The 23,717-nt window shown below is 39.0% G+C and overlaps 1 protein-coding gene across 5 annotated transcripts in view; it reads left to right on the plus strand.

Annotated features, from left to right (window-relative positions):
• LOC124594917 (protein PALS2) overlaps nucleotides 1–23,717 on the plus strand; it is a 344,549-nt gene that overhangs the window by 270,843 nt on the left and 49,989 nt on the right. For 4 of the 5 annotated variants that reach the window (XM_047133405.1, XM_047133406.1, XM_047133408.1 and 1 more), the window contains 2 exons: nucleotides 12,716–12,868; nucleotides 23,288–23,578. In XM_047133405.1, the coding sequence (XP_046989361.1) occupies nucleotides 12,716–12,868; nucleotides 23,288–23,578 (444 nt within the window). The remainder of the gene's footprint in view (nucleotides 1–12,715; nucleotides 12,869–23,287; nucleotides 23,579–23,717) is intronic. The other variant, XM_047133407.1, reaches the window with a different exon arrangement.

A 23,717-nucleotide genomic window follows, 5' to 3' on the forward strand; every position in this document is an offset into this window, starting at 1 on the left:
GTAAACTGTGCTTGATTGAAATGTGTTGACCCACAGTATTACTAGTTGTTATAAATGAATAACAACCAAATTACATCCAAATACCAGCTAAGGATATGTTAATAAACTGCAGACCAGTACGTGTGAGATTCTTATTTACAGTTTGCATGTATTCATAGTAAAATGTATGTTGTTTTTATGCAAATGCTATTTCAGTTCTGTGGTCTAAGGTACGTTTTTATGTATCAGATCAGGAACAACGTTAAGTAGAGATAAACTGTGATTCAACTGAGTTGAGAAATTGCAATGTTCATTGGATACTTTAGTAACACTTCTCTGTTTAATAATTGCATGGAAAACTGTGATTGTTTTGGTTTATCAGAAATGTAAGCTTTTCCCTCAAGACAGATTATAGTGTCAGGCTACTTCACTAAAGTACTTGTTTCTTTCTCTCCATCCTTGGCCTTATGAACATCTTCAATGGTTTGTTACTGTGTTCTACACAAACACATATAGGACTACTTAACGTCTCAAAAATTAACTTCCCCTCTCTCCCTCCCCCACATCAGATATGGAGAAAAGCGGATGTAATTCTTTCAGCCTCTTGATGTTGGCGGAGCTTTTTGAACTGTGCTTTATCAGCATAAATGAGTTATTTGCTGTTATTAATACTGATTAATTTAGGAACAAAAATAAAATTGATAAATTGGTTAGTTGAGCCAAAGAAAACCTTCTGTTATAACATCAGCGTCGTATCTATGGCTTTGTGTGCTTGTGTGGCAATATTTGAATTCTGAATCCGCCCCCCCCCCCCCCAAGACTTATTTTCTAGGAAGAGAAACAATGCAATAAAATGGACAATAAATAGTTTAGACAAGAAGCGAATAGATGCTTTCAAAATGTGGTGCTACAAAAGAATGCTGAAGATTAGATGGGTAGATCATGTAACTAATGAGGAGGTACTGAGTAGAATTGGGGAGAGGAGGAATTTGTGGCATAACTTGACTAGAAGAAGGGGTCAGTTTTTAGGTCAGTCATAAAAAATTTCTAGGTGTTCAGGTTCAGGCAGATCTGAAGTGGGAGGTACACCTAAATAATTTAAATAAGAGACTGAATTCACTAGCATATACTGTTAGAATCCTCACTCAAAATACAAGCTGCTCATCAGTGCTGACAATGTATCATTGCTGTATACAGTCGCTACTTATGTGCGGAATAATTTTTTGGGGGGAATTCCACAAATACTACAAAAACATTCAAAATACAGAAAAAGATTACCAGGGTGATAAAAAAAAGCTAAATGTAAGGATTCCTGTAGATCCCCTTTTAAACCTCTGAAAATATTGCCACTGCCTTGTTTGTATATATACGGAATACTAATTTTCACAATAGGGAGCATCTTAAAAAAGGAAAATCTCTTCAAACATAATTATGATATAAACACATATGAAACTAGAATGAAGATGAACCTACACAGGAACACAGTAAATACAAATTTATGCAAAAGAGGAGTGTATCATTCTGGAGCTATGTTATATAACTATGTGCCTTCTTACCTAAAATGCATACCAACATTAAATGCATTTAAAGTAAAGTTAAAACAGTTCTTGCTTGACCACTGCTTCTGTTCTTTGTCCGATTTATGGATCATCGTAATAAGTAAACCTCATTTACCAAATTTCACTAATTGTCAATTCATAATATAGCTTACATTGTGCTGATCATGTAATCTCACTTAATAAATGCTATTATCACATGTAGAAGCAATGTAGTACACCAGCCTACATTATTATGCATTTTTATTATGTCAACAATGTAGTCAAAATGACTACTGTATTGTAAACTAACTAGGTTTACCTGTGTCCTATATCACATGTACAAACAATGTACAAAACTGATTCTTGGACCAATAAATAAATAAACATATTCTTAGGCATCAATGGATTACCAGTTTAGTATGGATGGGCGGCATGGAGTGTAAAAATCGTATAGGGAGACCAAGAGATGAATACACTAAGTAGATTCAGAAGTATGTAGGTTGCTGTAGGCACTGGGAGGTGAATAAGCTTGCACAGGTTAGAGTAGCATGGAGAGCTGCATCAAACCAGTCTCTGGACTGAGGACCACAACAACAACGTGTACAATGAGTCATGAAATTTTGTGGTTTGTTGGTTTGTTTTTTTCCGGACATTTAGAATCTGCTCTTCTGTTCAGTGTGTGTCCACTGTTGACAACTCTATTGAAGCTATTTTGTCTGTGGTGTGTTGAAACAGTTTCATTCTCATGAGTACTGACTCATTTTATATCAGAACAAGTAGTTACAATAGTTCACTGGAATGATGTCACAGAGTGGGTTTAGTTCCCCTGGCAGCTATAGTTTTGAGTGATTATACCTCAGGAGAAAAAATTTAGCTTATTAGTACGCTCAGTAGTAGATCTGATATTGTACATATTGTTAAAAATTTAACAATGCAATCATGCACTTCCCTATCAATTGTAAAAACCATGTTCTCCTGTTTATTTCTAACTATATATCACCTCAAACAAAATTATCAGGCCTAAATGTCTTCAGACAGTCTTCTGAGGAACAGATTTCAATCAGTAGGCATAATACATTCAATATAGCTAACTGTTATTAAAGACCATGCTGTATGATGCATCTGACCAAAGATTGCTAGGGGCTACAGAGTATCAAAGTCGGGGGCATTGTAAGATCAGGAAGAGCCCTGTGAAGCTGCTTAAAGATTACAAAATGCGCAAAGCACATGGAAAATAAAATTTTATGCTTCACTTCACAATCTCTCTCTCTTTCATCCCAGTATGTAATATTTCAGTAAGATGTGATAGGCATTGAGAGTAAAGCAAAATATAGCTATTGGTTTTGATTCCTTATATTGCTGACTGCACTGTTAATCCATATACTTCTGTTGTTTAAGGCATGTTCATGTGATACTTCGCTTACATCAATTTTTTATTTAATGTCCATTTTGCAACTGTGGCAGCTGTATATCTTTTTTTGTTACAAATTTATTTCTTCACTGTTGCTTTGTTTACATATTCTTTTCCTACTGAGCAAGTGGCAGAAACATCAGTTCAAGTTTCTTCTGTTCCACAGAGCATGTACATGATTGGTTAGTGTGGAATGTGCTAGAGCCATTAAGTCACTATAACAAGCCAAAAAGTCAGTGTTCTTATTCATAATCCCTTAACATACTCAGATAATCAGCTGCAGTGTGTTCACTGTTGTCCTTATGATCAATAAACTTTATTTCTAAATTTTATTATCATGGAATAAAATGTGCTCAGTTATAAAGGTCCAGAAAAAATATCTTATAAGGTTAGAGCAGCATAGGAGATGTCAAATTAAGTAAAATTTGGTCCTTCAAATCCAGGTGGCAATAGACCTGAAATGCAGTTGTTGTGCATCTACAGTCTTAAAATGACAGCCAATCTGTGAAGAGTATGTGAAAGTGTGTGCTGTAACCTAACTTGTTCCAGTAAATATCTTGTATGCTAAAGAGCACAGCTACCAGTAAAATTAACTCAAGATAATTTTCAAGCTGATCAGTCAAAATTAGGCAAACTTTAAATTTTGATCCTTGGTTGGTTACTTTACAGTTTTTGTGCGATGTTCGTTGGCTACTGCATGACTGTTAAATCAACTACACTGGAAGTATTCTAATGCTATTAATTTGTTTGGATAATAAGCTGCACTTAAAAACAGCAAGGTAACTGACAGATTGTTCTCTGGTGTTCAGTGTTTTTAATAACAAAATTTGAAGACCAGATGTTTAAGTTTTTGCCAATATTTTGAGAGGGCAAATGAAATTTTACTATAATGTAAGTAATTTTCTAGGACTAAAGTACACTTAGGTTGTCAGTGGCTCTAAGGCTGTGTGCTGCTGTTGGTTGTAGCCAGTACGGTGATAGTATACAATAGCCAGAGAGAATCGCTGAATCTAATGCCTTCTTTCTGCGAAAGGTACAAATTGATTACTTTTGTTTTTGACATGGATAGCATGAGCTTGCCAGTGATTGATCTCATTATTATGGATAGCAAAGTTGAGTACTGGTTTTCATATGCATTTCTTGTGTTGTATGTTTCTCTGAACATGGCAGGGTTGTTTAGCATTCCAATTTTATAGTGTGGCTGTGAGTTGGTGAAGCCAATGAACATACTTGTTTGAAAACTGGTTGTGGTGACAGACTGATGTGTAGCATAGCTCGAGGTATGGGTTAGGTGGAATGTTACAGTTTGGTTGTGAGTTGGCAAAGCCAACAAATGTGACTGGAAGAAAACAGGTTGTGGTGGCAGGCTGATCTCTAGCATAGCCGAGTGATTGTTTCAAAAACTTTGTGGGGTATTTTCGAAAGTATCTATTTCCATGGTTGTGGTAATCCAGGAATGTAAGAGTACTGTTTAAATTCTACAGAATATTCTGGCAACATTCTGCACAGTGTATTCCATTATGCTGTCATGTAATTTCATACACTGTACATATTATTGTGCTAATAGTTACCAACTGCAAGTAAGCAATGCAAAAGTCCGCTGACACTGTAAGTGCACTTTTACCATTTTCCAGCATGCAGGCAGGAAGTTTGGAAACTAGTGGAAGTGAAGCTGTGAAAATGGGTTGTGAGTCATGCTTGGATAGCTCAGTTGGTAGAGCACTTGCCTGTGAAAGGCAAGGATCCCAGGTTTCAAGTCACTTACCAGCACATATTTTTAATCTGTCTAGGTGTCTTAAGTAATTTTTCTTGTGGCCCAAGTTTCTTTATTGGCATAAAAATCCATACTAAGTTACTAGGTCTGTAACTCACTGGTTGGTGCTTTGTGTAGAAGTGGTCAGTGTTTGTTGTTACAAACTTCTCAATTTTGTTGTAGGCATGGGGACCTACCAATATCAAAATTCACCTTTGACCAGTGACATAATGATGAAGTAGCATGTAATTTCACATGTGCATAAACAGAACACTGATAATATTTGTTTTGCATGTATATTGTTTTACTGAATGTACTTGACTTAACCACTGTCTTGCTTTTCTAGTTTTGCTGATACTCATGGATTATTGTGTTAAATTGGCCATCATTAAATCGAAGCAGAAAGAAACAATGTATCCAGTTTCATTTTGGTCTTCTGACCATGTAGCAGGAAAAACAGCATGAAACCCTTAATAACTTACATTGCTGTACTGTTTTTGACTGGCATGTTAGTCAGTATGTACCGAAATCTCTATCATCTGTAGCAATCTATTAATTTCATCTGCCAATGTTAGGCATCTTTGGGTGATGCAGTATGATATTATTGCTGAATCAGCTTTGTCTGAAACTTTCTTCCCACAATCTAAAATTATTTTATATTGCCCTCCATCTTTCAAAATTATGTCACCCACAAGAAACTATAGATTTCCAGAGCTTTGACCGTCAGTGTAACCTTACTGGTAGAGTGACGGGTGAGGTTTCTAACACTCATTGTTATGTAACAGTACCCATGTTTAGACTTTGTGGACCTACCCCTCAGGTCAGTGACCAGAATCCTCCTTTGACTCCTTCCTCCCATTCTAAGACATCTGTAGTCTTCTTTATTGGATCCTGAATTGTTGAGTAATGATGCGCAATGCACGGATGGCTAGGTGTCATTGCATTACTCCATGCCCTCAATGGATTCCTCGAAAGACATTTGGTGTCCTTGTGTTTGTGTCCACTTCGCATACCACTGTTATGCCACACACCTGAAGGCTCAGTTTAGTACTGTCAGTCTTCTTGACAGATCCTTCAGGTATGTCAGCTAGCGTTTAGGACTGTTGGTCTGTTACAACAGTGATTAATCTACAAAGCAAATATGGTCGGAAATTACTCATTGTCCTAAGGACTGTAAGGCATTTATTTATTTATTTTTTCATAGGATAATTCTTCCCAGTCTTGAGGAGTACTCTGCTGGCATAAACAAAAACTTAACTTCTTAAAATGGTATTCAAATTGTAGCTATTGTGGAACCGCTAACATCAGTGTGCAGTGTTATCTTAGTATACAGTCCCATGACTGGGCACAATGTCAGCATCTAGAAAGTAGCAAAACGATCATTCTTGTTCATCGCCCCAAGAAAATTTGTGTGTCCTTGCAGAAATTCATGTAGCGGTTGGAGAAAATTTCTTATTTTTAGAATGTTATGTGGAACAGAAACTGTTTTGAATTCAAGTGAAGTCCATTTCAGCATGGTTGTCAAGTGGCTGTAATGGTTTTGAGATGTCACTGAAAAAATGACCTTGTTATATCACTAGAAAAGATGCCATGTGTTACAAGGTATTGATGCAAGTTATTCATTGTTGTTTTTGAAGTATCTAAAGCACTACATAGATAAAATGGTACAACTTTGAATTCATGATGATCATTAAGTGTTGTGAAATCAGTATCTTCTTGCTCAGTCTTGTCAGCCTTGTTTGCCAATTCTCTGTCTGTGAATCTGTGGGCAAGTAATGCTCTGCTCTCTTCAAACAGCACAGGCTATAGTTGTTTCGTGGCAAAAAGTAGACACTCTTTTCTTGTGATTTGGTTGGCTGTTGTAGACAGACACAGCATGCCATGTGCTTGATTTTTTTCCCCATTGGAACTACAGGAAGGAATCTGGGATCCTCTGGGATGATGCATGTTCTCCATTTCCTCCTGAACTATCTATCTTTCTGCATTATCTGTGGCTAATGAACTCAGAAAATTGCAGCAGAATGTACAACACTTGCCAATATTGTTTCTTAATCAAGTCATGGAATGTTGGTGGTGGAATAGAAATACCCTCAGCAGTGTTGTCCATAGTGATTACCGAGAACAATTCTTCATCAGTGACATTGAGCCTTGCTGAACTAGTTGGTTGTTTCTAAGATAATAACCTTAGAACTGAATCCCAGTTGTTCAGGATGATTGGAAATTTGAATTTGTGTGTGAGAAACTTTTATTGTACAGGCTGTTTTTATGCAAAATTACTATAACAACTGGAAAATTTTGATCCCTTGGTCAGATGCTAGAGTGATAATAAGTACAGCGTATGCAGGAAAAATGTTCTCATTCAAGAAATTAATTTTGACTGTTGATGCAAGTATGCAAAAGACAGCTGATCTGGGTCCTCTTTGAAATGTAGCGATAACTAGATCCTTGCTTTCATTTAGTTTTCCTTGTGACTTATTATACCTGACTTCAACACAAGACCAATGACAGGAAAATAGTGTATTACATGAAAAAAAAAATCCAGCCTAGTTTTTTTTTACTTGAACTTGTTGAAATAACTGCATCTGTCTCTGGGCTCCAGTGCTTGACAGTTTACAACCATATGTTGTATATGCAAGATGTCTGATCCCATGTGATGGCAACATTTCATTTCACTTCATTCATTTATTCATTCAGTTATAATCTTACGACGATATAGAATTTGTTGCAAAAACAATGAAAGTAAATATCTCAAAAATATAAATTCCTATAAAATATAAAAGTGTGCTTAAGGAGGATAGGGCAGATGGCCAGCTGTGGCCTTGATGAAGGAATCATCCCAGCATTTACCTGAAAAGATTTAAGTAAACCTAGATCAGGATGGCTGAACAGAGACAAACGTTAAAGGTGGATTTCGTGCTTGGTTATTGGTATTTACCCTCAGACTAAAGATGCATTATCAGCATCCAGCTGAACATCCTGTTTGTCTTGAAACAGTCCTATTTAATTGGCAACTTAATAAATGTGTGATAGCACAGAAAAACGATCCTCTGAGCTAATAGTACTGCCCAAACAGATAGCGCGTGGATGAAGACATCAGAGGGTTTCCTCAACATCTTGCATACTGTCATTGTGGGAAGTAATATCTGCAGTATTATCTCTTCAGTAGACAGACACTTCATTTAGCTTACTGGTGTTGGTTAGGCAAGGGGCTGGAGGCTGTGTATGGAGATGGGGAGAAGCTGTGATGTATTGAAGAGCGAACTTGACCATGAAAGTGTAATGAGTTCTTCCTGCAGTTTGAATGTATACATACGAAATTATCTCAAATTGTTGGTATTGCTGTGTTTGTTGATGTCCTATTGCATAATACTCATAGAACACTCTTCTTCTTGAAACTTCCTGACAGATTAAAATTGTGTGCCAGATTGAGACCTGAACCTGCGAGCTTTGCCTTTCATGGGCAACTGCTGACATGGCTTAGCTACAGCCTAGGAGATGTTTCCAGAATTAATTTTCCCTTTGCAGAAGAATGTGTGCTGGTTTAAAACTTCTTGGAAGATTAAAACTGTGTCCTGGACCAGAACTTTATCTGGGTCTTTTGCCTTTTATGGCGTGTGTTCTGCCAACTGAGCTATACAAGTCTGACTCATGACCCACCCTCACAACTATGCTTATGTCTGTATCTCATTTCCTGCATTTCAAACTGGCAGAAATAAATCTGTAGGGGCAGGTCATCAGTTACGCTTGGATAACCCAGTTATTAGAACTAGAACACTTGTTCACAAAAAAAGGCAAAGGTCCCATGTTTGAGTCCCATTCTGGCACATGGCTTTAATCTGCCAGGAAGATTCAGGTCAATGCACACTCCACCACAGAATGAAAATTCATTCTGGAAGCTATCTTCTGTGGCAGTAAAATATGATTGCAAAACATGTTCCAAGTTGGAACATATCAGTGTATTGTCTGCCATCCTTAACCATGCTGTTTAAATTTGTAAAGTGGTTGGCTGCACAACTTCTTGGAAGTTGCAGAAGCTTCTTCATCTATCTCAGGTTTCTTGCACTTGTCTGCAAATATACAGTTACACCCTGATGATTCATGTGATTAATAATTAAAGTTAATTTAGGATGAACTGGGAATTTAACAACCATAAGTCCAGAATTTGTTCATGTTTGCCATATTATTGGTAGAGAGCAGCAGAGAATACATGTATTGTAACAATAAAGTTATTACTAGCAAGTACTCACATAAGATATTTCATTGTCTAAACTGGCTTTGGCTTATCAGATTTGTAGATTCTGAAGGCTCTGTAGTAATGGCATCATGTGCCTGACATGTCTCATATGAGAGACTCACATCTGCTCTATGGCAGTGCAGGCATGAGGAATGTACAGTTACAATAGTCACATAATGTCCTAACACTCCAATGCCTCAGCAACATGAGCAGTTAAGTTCCATGGGGACAATTGTTTGTGCCTGTCTCAATATGAAGAGTTAAGTAATGGAGGGGAAAATGCAATGACAAAATATACACCAATAAATGTAAAATGAGGTGGAAAGTAAAAATTAAATAAAATGTTAAAAGAAGGATAAGACAGTGGCAGAAAATAAGGGAAAAAGAAGGTGGAAGATAGTGCCTACAGCAGGGCTGAATAGTGGACAGGAAGTAAGCACATACTGTGGAACAGTTTCCTATCTGCAAAGTTTTGAATCACTTGCATTAGAAGCAAGGATCCAAAGTACTCATATTATGGGCAAGATTTGAAACTTACTGATATTGTAATGAGATATATGCTCTGCAACGTAGAGTGTATGTTACCAATATAGACTCGGCATCTGTGTGTGTTCAGCCTTAATGATGACCTTATAATATGAATGATACTGCATGGTATGTGTGCATATTATTATTATTATTATTACTATTATCACAATTACTTTTCTTATTAATCAGATCAACCACAATACCATCAAATTCTATTCTTTTAAATTTTGATGTGAATTAATTGTCTTTCAATCTTAATTTACAAATCTTGTAAATTGTAAGTCAGTAGTAGTGTGAACTTATGTCGATTTTGCTTTCTTTATGCCATTGAGAATTTAGTTACATGCTTTTTCTTCCACCATAAGTACTTCTCATTTTTGACCGTGAATACAATACTGATTTTTATCAGACCTTCTTCAGATGCAGGCAGCTACAGTGACATGACAGCATAATGTGCAGAAGAAAAGAAAACTTTCATGGTTTTGCACTAAAAAGAACTCTCACACTTCATACTTCCATCAAAATTATTAGTCAGGCAACACAGTGTACACTACACACTTCTCACAAAAAAATATGTCTTCTCCCTACAAGAACTAAAGACAGAGTCTATGTAATAATTGACAAGAGAAAATGAATGAGGCTTTTATCATTTGTCATTCACCTTCCGGCGTAGCAAAATACATCTTTTCCGACGCTTACAGAGGTTGCGCTAGTGTTTATTATCATTGCTCTTTAATTTTTGTCATAGCTTGTTGGAGATTTTCCTTATGTACCTATACGAATTTTACTGTATTTATCCACTCATGAGCCACTGAATTCAGAGAGCTGTGTTGTTGAAGACAGAGCACTCTCATCACTATAGTGAGTGGAATAGTTCAACTTCTTACTTGACTGTAATGTTGTCAGACCTTTTATAGGTAGTTAGAATGACAATGTAGAATAGGATGGGGAAGATGGACAATATCTTTATATCTGATTGTGAACTGATAGTAGGTTCCCAACATGCAGTAAAATCCATTTCTTTGTTGGGCAGCCTCTCAGCTTCTCAGATGGTGCCTTACCAAGGGCATTCTGTGTGAAACACAATTTATGGAAAACTGCCTCTGCCTGGGTAATAATGTGATGATGACTGGGATTGTCATTGACTGTTGTGGGTTTTAGCAAAAGGACCAAATTGCAGTAGATGACTGGTCAAAAAATGGCTCTGAACACTATGGGACTTAGCATCTATGGTCATCAGTCCCCTAGAACTTAGAACTACTTAAACCTAACTAACCTAAGGACAGCACACAACACCCAGTCATCACGAGGCAGAGAAAATCCCTGACCCCGCCGGGAATCGAACCCAGGAACCCGAGCGTGGGAAGCGAGAACACTACCGCACAGATTACTGGTCAATTTAGTGTTAGGCAACAACCCCTATCCCTGAGCACCCATACCATCCAGTGCCCCTCATGTCACTTGGAGCTACAGAAGGCACCATTCAACACATGTTCCTCTGCTTACTCTGCATAGCAGTGTACAGAGATCAGCATAGGCATAAATCCAACACCATTGAACGCTTAAACCACAGAGAAGTTTGGCTGGACTAATGATCTGCAAAATTTGTTGGTATTTACTGATGCCATAGTAAGAGTACGTCTAAGACAATGTGTCAGTATTTTTGCATGTAGCGATGCTTATATGTGCTGAAACTGAATTCCTGGTAAGTCTCAAATAGTTTCTTGTTGGTGAATGATACAGGAACCTACTGTCAAATAACTTGTTTCCATTTCTTCACTTTAGAGCCCCACTGGTGTTCTGTACCTTTAACAAGAGCCATCTCTGCAAATTGATTAGGTGTGTTTGTGTGCATGAAAAAAAATATTAGTTGTAAATGATGGCTGATTGGTCATGGAACCGGAATGATGCCCAGTGCTTACAGTGGTTTGTGGGATGCATCTCATGATGTTTTGCTATTGTCTTCAGAGGAAGTAAGGGATACACATTACTGGGTAGGTGCAAGTAAGTAAATTGGTCATGAGTGTGCCATGGGCCCTCTCACAGCTGGCAGTGCATTTGGTGAGGAATGTAGTAGTGTTAGGTGCAGAAATGTGCAGTGGGAGTGGCCACATACATAGAAAACACAAACTGACAAGGAAATTGTTAGAACTGGTAAAAGTAGCTTGGGCAGGATATTGCATCCAGAGGCTGGGAAAGTGACATAAATCTTCTCTGGGTGGTAAGAATCAATATTTCTGGTAGCAACTAAACTTTTACAGTCAATCTCCATGTGACAAAAAGTGGAAAGGATTCTGCCCTCCATTTGACCAACTTCCTTTTTTTTTAACATTACCAACAAGATTCTGAAACTGGTATTATGGTTTTTGGGAATCAGTCATATCAATAGTCACAGTAGCTTCAGATATTTTGAAAAAATATTCTTTGATCAGGTCGCGATTTTAATAAAAAATTTTAAACTTTTCGTGTATGGCAAAGAAGACACTAGTTCACCTCTCAACAATACTTCATCAACAGAAGCATTTGTTTAATACAGTGTACATATGTGAACACTGACAACTCACTGTTGAGTCTACCTTCTATGCTGCAATTTTTTTTCCCCATTGAACAATGTATACTACATTCAACATGGCACAAACCGCTCTCTCTTAGTCATAGACCATTTTTACTGAGCCTTCTTCTGGACTGCTGAGGCAGTGTTCTCAAGTATCCTACAGTGCTACAAAAAGAATCTTAAACAAAAATTAACAGTAGAACTGTAACCACCAGTACTTTTAAATCTACCACCATGGGTTTGGGACCTGCAGATTATCTATTCATTTGTACGTTTGGGCTCTGTGTTCATGCTCCGTGAACTTGCAAGAAATGAAGATAGTGATGAGATCGGGCATCAATTTGTGTGGGAAATCAGTTACCATATCTCTGGCTTACCAGTCGCCTGTTCTGCATATTTCCAAAATTTCCAACTCAAACATATCTAGCTGTCACCATTTGATTGGTACTTGCCTTGTTGTTTCAGTAGTACAGTGATAAAATGAAGTCAAATATATGTAGAGTGAAATGGTATTGGGATCGTAATATAGGAGAGCAAGAGTTCAGAACTTGTAATCTTATAATCTTGTATATTTGTGCCCTGTTGTTTACAGCTAAAATCCACTATGCTTGACTGGCTTTGGTCACATGAAATTGGATAGAACTTGTTGTACATCAGCTACTGTTCACTGTTGCTGGCATTGTCTTGTATTAGTCTATATGCTCTTGTTTTCTTCCAGGCTCTTTTGGAATCTCACGATACTGTAGCTGAAAAAAGTTTTGAAAAGCCTGAAGTGGAATCTCAACCTCAAACTTTTGAATTTCCAGCAAGTGAAATGACAGCCGATACAATTCGTATGGTTGGCCTCAGGAAAAGTCCAAAGGAACCCCTGGTATGTAACTATTTGCAGTTTTTTCCATAATTCAAATTTAGGAAAGAAAACTTAATAATAATATCACTGTTATGCAGTAGTGGCTAAAACAGTGAGAATTCATTTACAAGGAAGAATGTAATCAATAAGTCACACAACCTGTTGTTTTAAGCCATACAGTTTTTTATTACTTTTACATCTACATCTACATCTACATTGATACTCCGCAAGCCACCCAACGGTGTGTGGCGGAGGGCACTTTACGTGCCACTGTCATTACCTCCCTTTCCTGTTCCAGTCGCGTATGGTTCGCGGGAAGAACGACTGTCTGAAAGCCTCTGTGCGCGCTCTAATCTCTCTAATTTTACATTCGTGATCTCCTCGGGAGGTATAAGTAGGGGGAAGCAATATATTCGATACCTCATCCAGAAACGCACCCTCTCGAAACCTGGCGAGCAAGCTACACTGCGATGCAGAGCGCCTCTCTTGCAGAGTCTGCCACTTGAGTTTATTAAACATCTCCGTAACGCTATCACGGTTACCAAATAACCCTGTGACGAAACGCGCCGCTCTTCTTTGGATCTTCTCTATCTCCTCCGTCAGACCGATCTGGTACGGATCCCACACTGATGAGCAATACTCAAGTATAGGTCGAACGAGTGTTTTGTAAGCCACCTCCTTTGTTGATGGACTACATTTTCTAAGCACTCTCCCAATGAATCTCAACCTGGTACCCGCCTTACCAACAATTAATTTTATATGATCATTCCACTTCAAATCGTTCCGCACGCATACTCCCAGATATTTTACAGAAGTAACTGCTTCCAGTGTTTGTTCCGCTATCATATAATCATACAATAAAGGATCCTTCTTTCTATGTATTCGCAATACATTACATTTGTCTATGTTAAGGGTCAGTTGCCACTCCCTGCACCAAGTGCCTATCCGCTGCAGATCTTCCTGCATTTCGCTACAATTTTCTAATGCTGCTACTTCTCTGTATACTACAGCATCATCCGCGAAAAGCCGCATGGAACTTCCGACACTATCTACTAAGTCATTTATATATATTGTGAAAAGCAATGGTCCCATAACACTCCCCTGTGGCACACCAGAGGTTACTTTAACGTCTGTAGACGTCTCTCCATTGATAACAACATGCTGTGTTCTGTTTGCTAAAAACTCTTCAATCCAGCCACACAGCTGGTCTGATATTCCGTAGGCTCTTACTTTGTTTATCAGGCGACAGTGCGGAACTGTATCGAACGCCTTCCGGAAGTCAAGAAAAATAGCATCTACCTGGGAGCCTGTATCTAATATTTTCTGGGTCTCATGAACAAATAAGGCGAGTTGGGTCTCACACGATCGCTGTTTCCGGAATCCATGTTGATTCCTACATAGTAGATTCTGGGTTTCCAGAAATGACATGATACGCGAGCAAAAAACATGTTCTAAAATTCTACAAGAGATCGACGTAAGAGATATAGGTCTATAGTTTTGCGCATCTGCTCGACGACCCTTCTTGAAGACTGGGACTATCTGTGCTCTTTTCCAATCATTTGGAACCCTCCGTTCCTCTAGAGACTTGCGGTACACGGCTGTTAGAAGGGGGGCTAGTTCTTTTGCGTACTCTGTGTAGAATCGAATTGGTATCCCGTCAGGTCCAGTGGACTTTCCTCTATTGAGTGATTCCAGTTGCTTTTCTATTCCTTGGACACTTATTTCGATGTCAGCCATTTTTTCGTTTGTGCGAGGATTTAGAGAAGGAACTGAAATTGGCAAGTAGGGTCGATAATGACCAGGTTCGTACCTTTTCTGGTACAGGAGAGTTGGAGGTGTGTGGCTGAGCACCCTGTCAGGAGATGGAGCTGCATAACCTTATATGGACTGGACAATGCAACTTTTGAGGAAGATAATGTAGAATGAAGAATGGAGATGTAGTGTTAGGCTGACAATTTTTGTTGCTGTCTGAGGCCTGCTTCAATAGATCAGGTCATAAAGTACAAGGAGAAGAGAGTCACCCAAACATGTATAATTCTGGTCTGACATGTATTTTAACTTCTGACAAACATTAAAACACTTTATTTTGAGGAGGCAGTGATTTGCAGCTTCCATAAATATTTGGAAAATCTTTGCTTGTGCACAACTGTATTGGCACTTTATTAAACAACCAGTTTTGGTCACAAATGTACCATCATCAGGTAAAATGTAACATAATCAGATGCATGACAGACTATAACTATTAATGAACATCATGTCATAAAGTGACATGTTAATTCCTCTATAAATCTGGAGCATATAAAACAAACAGTAGATGGGTGATGAAGCACATGCCAAGGCATGGCTTATAGTTGAATTACATTTTAAATTATGACATGATGCTGGTTAATAGTTATGGTTTGTCATACATCTGACTATGGTGTCACATTATATCTGATGATGGTCCATTTCTGCCCAAAACTGGTTGTTTAAGTGACAATACAGCTCTGTGCAATCCATAATTTTCCAAAAATATTAAATTCTCTCTCTCTTTCTTTCTTATTCATTTTATATATCGTGCTTAATAAAGAAGCATGTTTTCCAAATATGAGTGTAGGTAGTTCAATTGTAATGTTGTTTAAAGGCTACTAAATGATCAGGCCTGTGACTGATTATTAATTCTTACATTTTGACCCAGATGAATTTGGCTTAATTTTATTTTTTGTGGTCTATTATTCTGTGGTAGACCATAGCTCGCACAAATAGCACACCATCAGAATTCCAGCACTCTGAATAAAATAAGAGATTTAGAACTTGATCATATTCCATATAATTTTAGCAACCTTAAATAGCTTGTTGTCATTAACCATTGCACTGGGGCAAAAGTTAAAATGATTAAAATGAAAATGGAACAATGATATAGTAATTGTTTCTTTGCCAGAATAACAGAACCAAAGTGTACTATGAGGCACTCTTATTTCCAACACATGTTTGCACGTACACTTTGAAATTGTGTGTTGTAATTTGACATTTAAGTGAAGTATCTGTAATAAAGATTCCATACTTAATTTTTTAATTTACTAGTGCTACTGTTGATTCATAGCTAGATGCCTTCGTTTTTTCAGTTCACTTCCTGTATGAAAGCATGTGTGTAATGATATGATGAAAAACTGAGCACTTTGTACAGCATGAAACAAATGATTATAGTCTGTCCAGTCAGTCTTACTTCCATGTAAATGGGACTGCCCACATCACAAGCCTATTCCACATCTGATGACAGCTATCATGCAGTGAGGTGCAAAATCACTGAGTCCTTATGAATGCCTGCTGTAGCTAGGGATACTAAATCCCTCCCACCTGAAATTGGCAAGTAGGGTCGATAATGACCAGGTTCGTACCTTTTCTGGTACAGGAGAGTTGGAGGTGTGTGGCTGAGCTCCCTGTCAGGAGATGGAGCTGCATAACCTTATATGGACTGGACAGTGCAAGTGGCCTGGCTCGATATTATGCAGGCAGTTGTGTTTAGAGTGGGGTAACGAGCACAGGTTGTACTAGTGACTGAGTGACTTGGTGGACGGCTGCCGAAGCGTCACATTTCTGGGTCAGAGATGGGGGTCTGTTTGTGACTCTAGCCACAGCTGGAACTGGTTTTGGTAGCTGGTCATGAGCTCATGACCAGTCACAATGTCAATCAGCTGATTTCCCCTGTGGCTAAGCTGAACCATGAGGTTCATTCTGTCTGAATGTGCATGCCCAGACACACACTCTCTATGCATATGGGGACCTGTACTTAAGCTGGGCACACTGCATGGGGCACAAGAGGTCTGTTGGAGCTGAATGACTGCCGTATCCCAATCAGACTGGATCCGTTAATGGAGGTAGACCAGTATGTGCCAAGTAAACTGTGGAGCACTTTCCCAATCAGTATCATCAACAAGGTCTTGGGTATTTGTGTTTTAAATATGCTGACCACCTGCTTGGTCTCTGCATTGGAGGCAGGAAGGAAGGGGATGGTGGTCAGGTGTTCAGTGCTGTTGTGCCAGCAGAAGGCCTCCAACTGCAATGATGTGAACTAGGGACCAATGTCAGACACTGCTTAGAATGAATTTAGGATGAACTAGAAAATTTACAACTGCAATACTAGAACTTCTTGGTGTTTGTCATGTTACTGGTGGAGAGCAGCAGTGAATATACGTATTTTAACAATACAGTTTATTTCAGGCAAGTACTTGCATAAAATGTTTCATTGGGTAAACCGGCTTTGGTTTGTCAATTATTTTCCAATAAACCATGGAATTATTCTCAGTCTATATATCTAAAGTCACCATTTGTGTGAAGCTCCTACCACCAGATTCTACTGGTAAAAAGGAAAGAGGATTAGCATTTAATGTCCCATCAAGTCATAAGTGACAAAGCACAAGTTCTAAATGGGGTAATGCTGGGAAATAAATTTGGCTGTTTGGTTTTCAAAGGAACAGTTTTGACATTTCCCACAGTGAGATTTACTAGAAGAACCTTGCAGTATTGTAATTCATCCACAAAGGAAATTACTTAATGTACACGTGGCTAATTTTTAAGCACAGTTGTCATCTAGGCCCCTCTACCAAGTTGGATTCTTGGGGGAGAGGGGGGGGGGGGGCAGGGGGAAGGTGAGATGGTGAGATAAAGAAAGAGAGGGAGGTGGCTGGTCACTGCATATACTTATTATCTGAAGCCACTGTCTAACTAATTGTTATTAATAAAAAATTGAAATGTCCTGTTTATGTAAACAGGCAATGAAAGCAATGGCAAATATGTGACACTGCTAAACTAAATAAATCACTGATTCAACAAAAATGGGCAGTGAGAAAATTGTGTTTACAGTTTCTTATTTTGCAATTATTATACGCACTGGCCTCTGCATATTCCTTAATCGTAATTGTTATTAGAATTAAAATCACTCCCAAAAGAACTATTAACCACACATCAAAAACATGAGACAAAAATAAAATTTTATATAGACTTTGGATTTTTGTCTTGGGTTCAGATTGAGATCCTTACACAATGAGAGTGAGTCAAGAATACTGTCTTGGATGGGAGGGTCCTGTTATATGCTTGACAAGTAGTAATGAGCATTGTAAGCAGCTCTGTAATGACTATAAGACTGTTGTTATTTCATAAATATCTGTGTACTCATGTTGATATAAGTCAACTATTTACTGCATCTGAGGAAGCGGTAGAATTTTCAAAATGTTTCCCTGCTTAATTTCACTATTTTAAATTTAGCCTCTTCAGCCATGAAAAGTACAAAGCCACATGTTTATTGTTAATTATTAATGCAGTTTCTATTGGCTACTTATCTTTGTTAACACTTACTTTGACTCATCCCATACCCCTGATAAGTTTCCATATGTGATGGTAACCACAGAACATGATTATTACATGAAATGATGCTCCCATTGACGTTACTTCTTTCGATCTGGTTTTTACTTACATTAAACTGAACTTTTGATTCTTATGGAACTCCTGTAATATCCGTCACTGCACACAACACAGTGTGCTGTGAAAGTTATGTGAGATACCAGTATCACATTGTCCAATATTTATTCCCTTCATAAATGGTTTACAGTTCTCAGTAAACCTTAATGTTAGATCGAATTTATCTAATTGTACAGCTACGACTGTTACATGTGATACATGTGATAGGCCATAGTGTTTATGGGCTTATCTTGGAACATACAATGTCAAGGCAAAGCATGTCTTTTTTTCCTTCTAAGGTCTCCCTCTGTAATTTGGTGGTGAAGTCTGTCACAGTCATCCTGACTAAACAGATTGATAATAAAATGCACAGGTCTTCTGTTCTCTCTCTCTCTTGGGATGGCCAGATGATTTTGACACCACTTCTACTGGAAGTTATTACAGTATATTGACCAGTGCACCACCATTCTCAGTCTGTATCTTGGAGCACTGCTGAAGGTATATCATATTCTACCCCCATAGTTCTTAAACATTTGCTATACCATGGGCTGTATGCACATATTCTTTTGTCCACTTTACACCTTTTGCCTAATTGAAGACATTTTCAACCACTATGGTATCATCACTAAATGTAGTGAATGCCAATAGCCAGCTGAATATTGTTTCATTTTGGACTTTTTTAAGTTTGCCGAGTATGTGTGAGACAGCATAGAAGTGAGTGCCAGCTCCCAGTGTGCTATATTCAGCATATATAAATCAGTGAATTGTCTTATGTTCAAAACTATAACTGTGCAGTATGGGCAAACCTAGCTACTACTAATTGTTGGTGATCTCAACAGTAAGTGTTGCCAATTAAACAACAGCCTGTTAATCTATTTTTGGAGGTGCAGTTTATCAGGTCCATTTGTTTTTGTGTGCAAGACTATATGATAAATACTAGTTCTATCCTAGCCTACAGTAGTCTAGAAAGATGCATGTTAGGAAAACTCTTCTGCAATAAATATAGTCAGCTTGATAAATTCTAGTTCTACCCTGGTCTACAGTAGTCGAGAAATATGCATGTTGATAACATTATTCTACAATAAATATGGTCAACTGGTCACATAAGTTTGCAGCAAAAGTAAAAATGAGTGGATGATGCCAGCATCATCAGGGAAGACATGATGCATACCTGAATGCAGGTTGTCTCCAATAATGTTCATGTAGTCCACAGCTGACATGGTGCCTTCAATTACTATCACAGATCCCATGGAAACCCAGATGAATGTACCTCATAACATAATACTGCTCCCACAGACCTGTTTGTGGTGCCGTGCATGAATGAATGAGTAGCGATTCACCTGGATAATGGGGTGCATGGACTTGACCACTGACCATGATTCATACGACCTAACAATATGTTTCCATTGATCCACATTTCTATCTCAGTGGTCCAGTGGCCACTACAATCGTAATTGACGATGCCATTGGGTCAAGATGGAAACAAGTAGGTATCTGTGTAAGTCCATTTTTATACATATGGTTATGGACCTCAGCTGTTCATTATCAAATATCAAATCAGAACACCTTCAGCCATTAAATTTCCAGTTGTTGTTTTATTTGTGCATCCAGTTTCAGCACTATATTATGCCATCTTCAAGCCCCCTCATCAAAGTGTAGAAAGAATCCCACCTCTGGTCCAGTCAAAACAGGGGCCAGCCTTCAGTGACTGGTATCCATAGATTTCTTCTTAACACAATGATCACTTCAATCATCACTTTCTGACTGTTAGAAGAACAAAAGTTTGTCTAACAATTGGCAAGTGATGATTGAAGGGCTCACTGTGTTAAGAAGAAATCTGGAGATACCAGTCATTGAACGCTGGCCCCTATTTTGACTGGACCAGAGGTAGGATTCTTCCTACACATTGGTCAGGGGGCCTGATGATGGTGTAATGTAGTGCTGAGACAGCTTGCAGAAATAAAAATGGAAATTTCAATGGCTGAAGATGTTTTCATTCGATGTTTTCATTTCGAGATCGTCTGCTGGGGAGTCACATACTTGTCAGTATGTGCTGAACAGCATGCTCCAAAGTACTTGAGCCTGCAACAGCCTTGTACTGTTGTGCTGCAAATAAATTACTTGGTCTGGCTGGATAAAGTTAAGACATCTTTGTTGCCTAACACAAGAAGCAGATAAAGACAGACGGCTGGGCAGACGTAACACCAAGGCTATCCACTGATGTAGCGAGCACGGCTGCCAAAGCGTTACGGTGTTACTTCATTTCATCTCCAAACGGAGCGGCCAGGAGCAAAGTAATCCTAATGCACCAGAAACCAAAGACGCCATGGTCTAGATGGCCTGGATACTTCACTCCAGACTTGTCGTGGCAAACGTCACCAGTGCCAATGCAGTAGCAAAACAAGTATGCATTGAGCCAGTATAAATAATCCTAATTTTTAGTCAAAGGTATTGCAGTCTGGCAGCCACCATCTACAAGCAAAGAGGTCTACTCTGGTCCAAGAGGTGACATTGTTCTAATGAGCAACCATCGTGAGACTTGGTCTCCACTAACCACAGGCCTACTGCTGGCTCTAAGTACGATTCTGTGGACTTGACACCTTCCAGCTAGTGCGCCACCTGTGGGCCTACTACCAGTCATTGCCAGCATTCTGCCCTGGAGGGCAGCTGTTAGAGACTAGGGCGGTGCAGCCGCCTGACTAGCTTTGCCTGTATGGGCGTACTGTCACTGTATGCCTCCGCTTGCAGAGGTGGACACTTCTGCTGAGGTCCGTCTTCCTCTGAAAAGACTGCAGCCTTTCAGTACCTCCTACCCTGAGCTGCAAAGCTGCACCCAGATGCCACAGACACTACAATTTAGCCACTGGTATCACAGCAGTGTACCATGTCACTCAGTGCCTACAGCACAAGCCCAGTAGGGTGTTGCCACCATACAATGCCACTGAGTGTTCTTCAATAACATGTGTGACTGCTAGTGATGTTTCTTTGGAAAATGTCATCAGTCATCATCCTGACAACAACCCACTATCTCAACTCAACCGTGCTACTGTAGACACCGATCCCTAGGCCTCTACATTTCGGTGACAAAAGTGGTTGCAGCAGTGTCAACCACCACTAAGATGGACGTCTATAGCTGGATCTGACATCTCATCTCAGCTATAGTTGTTAACATAGAGACATGCTGTAGGTTGAATGTGGAGTTCTTATTTTGACTACAAGTATTGTGGAGAGTCAAATAGGCTTTTGCTGGATGTTTAATTTTGCATTTATATATGAAATGTGGCAAGTAAACTCAGTGTTTTAAAGAGATATAAATACGAATGTTCTTTTTCGCCTTATTAGAATGGGCACTATGTCTTGTCAGGAGCAATGGCTGTGGCTCATTGTCTAGAAGTGTATAAGCATGTGTAGCAATTCAAGAGATGAAGCTAAGTTTTGTCGAAGTATTATGATACTGTTAGAATTGTGTGTCCTACTCATCATTTTATTTTATTTTTCCTGTTGTTGGTGTTTTATTGTATTTATTGAATACAATTTCCGTAATGTCAGAGTCTGATTATAGGGAAAATGTGCTACTTTGAGCCATTTGAAACAGGCAATGAATTGTTCTTTTGAGAGAGGAGTATATCTCATTATCTTTAAGCATATAAAGTAGTGGTCATGGGTAGCCACTTAAACAGAGAATTTACAATGCTCGGATAGTATTATGTTTAAATGTCGTGTTGTCCTTCTGTTTTGTTCTTGTCGTTGTTGTTGTTGTTTGTGTCATTGTTGATACCAAAGGGTGATACCCTAGTAGAAGCGATGTGAATTTTAGCAGCTGAGGTGGCTCATTTGCAAGAAGACAGTGCATGTATCCTGAAAGAAATAAAGGCTGTGGCAGCAGACCAGGCAGAGGATGTAAAGGTTGGGGAAGAGAGCTTTGCGCAGAAGAATTACTCCAGAATGAAATTTTCTGCAGCAGATGGTGCGCTGATATGAAACTTCCTGGCAAATTAAAACTGTGTGCCAGTCCAAGACTTGAACTCGGGACCTTTGCCTTTTGCGGGCAAGTGCTCTACTATCTGAGCTACCCAAGCATGACTCACAACCCATCCTCACAGCTTTAATTCCACCAGTACCTTGTCTGCTACCTTCCAAACTGGACAGAAGCTCTCCTACAAACCTTGCAGAACTAGCGTACACTCCGTAGCAGACTGAAAATTTTGTTCTGGAAACATCGCCCAGGCTGCGGCTAAGTCATGTCTCCGCAGTATCCTTCTTTCCAGGGGTGCTAGTTCTCCAGGTTTCACAGGAGGGCTTCTGTGAAGCTTGGAGGGTAGGAATTAAAGCTGTGAGGACAGGACGTGAGTCATGCTTGGGTAGCTCAGATGGTAGAGCACTTGTCCGTGAAATTCAAAGGTACCGAGTTCGATGATGTTCCCCTGAGCAACCATCGGTCACCATCCTGACAACAATCCACTGTCTCAATTCAACGCTGCTACTGTGGAGGTCACTTCTACAGGACTCTGTTGTCAGATATTCCACAGACCCAACCTATTCTGCTTTACAGAGTGGGCAAGCCTCTGACATCAAAGTTCTGAGAGGAGACACGGATGTCCAACATTTTGTCATCTACTTGTTGTTTCACCATTGTGCTTCTCTTTCCTCTATATGCTCACAACAGTAGCAAACTGTGGCCCAGCTTCACCATTTTTAGATGTTCTTTCCTGTATATTACACCATAACACTGCGCCCTTTTGTCAAAGTCACTTGTGTCAGCGGACTTTCCCACGTTCAGCCTTTATCATCATTTGAATGATTCCCTATTCAACTTTTACTATAGCATAATGTGCCCACAGCATCTCCAGGCAGCATTCATTTTCATAGTTGCCGTGATCATAATGATTTGGCTTCTCAGTTTATGTACCGGCCTTTATATATTTGGAGAATTACTCAGAAATATTAAATAATTGGTAATTTGAAAGTAAAAATTTATTTGTCATTGCTTTCTTTTTTTAATAGGGTTTAACAGTCCAGGTGGATGAGTCAGGGAATTTAGTGATTGCAAGGATATTAGCTGGTGGTATGATTGACAGACAAGGCCTACTCCATGTTGGAGATGTGATATTGGAAGTGAATGGTGTTCCTGTTTCAACTCCTGAAGAACTCCAGCATCAGATTTCCCAGTCAGATGAATCAGTGACTCTGAAAATAGGACCTGGTTTTGAAGATATCCATTCTCAGCTGAATAGTGGCCAGGTAAAATCACAGAGGCTCAGGAAAGATCCAGGAAACGGTGGATATTCATTTGTGGTAAGTGGTTTCACAGTGTTCAAGTGACATGATAAGATCAGAGTTTTTATTTTTGATTGGTGCAGTTAAAACTAAAGTAACATTTGTATACTTCTACTCTTCCTAAAGGTGTATCTTTTTTAACTTGGAATTATTGTTC

This window comes from Schistocerca americana, chromosome 2 (assembly GCF_021461395.2).
Source record: "Schistocerca americana isolate TAMUIC-IGC-003095 chromosome 2, iqSchAmer2.1, whole genome shotgun sequence".
NCBI lineage: Eukaryota > Metazoa > Arthropoda > Insecta > Orthoptera > Acrididae > Schistocerca > Schistocerca americana.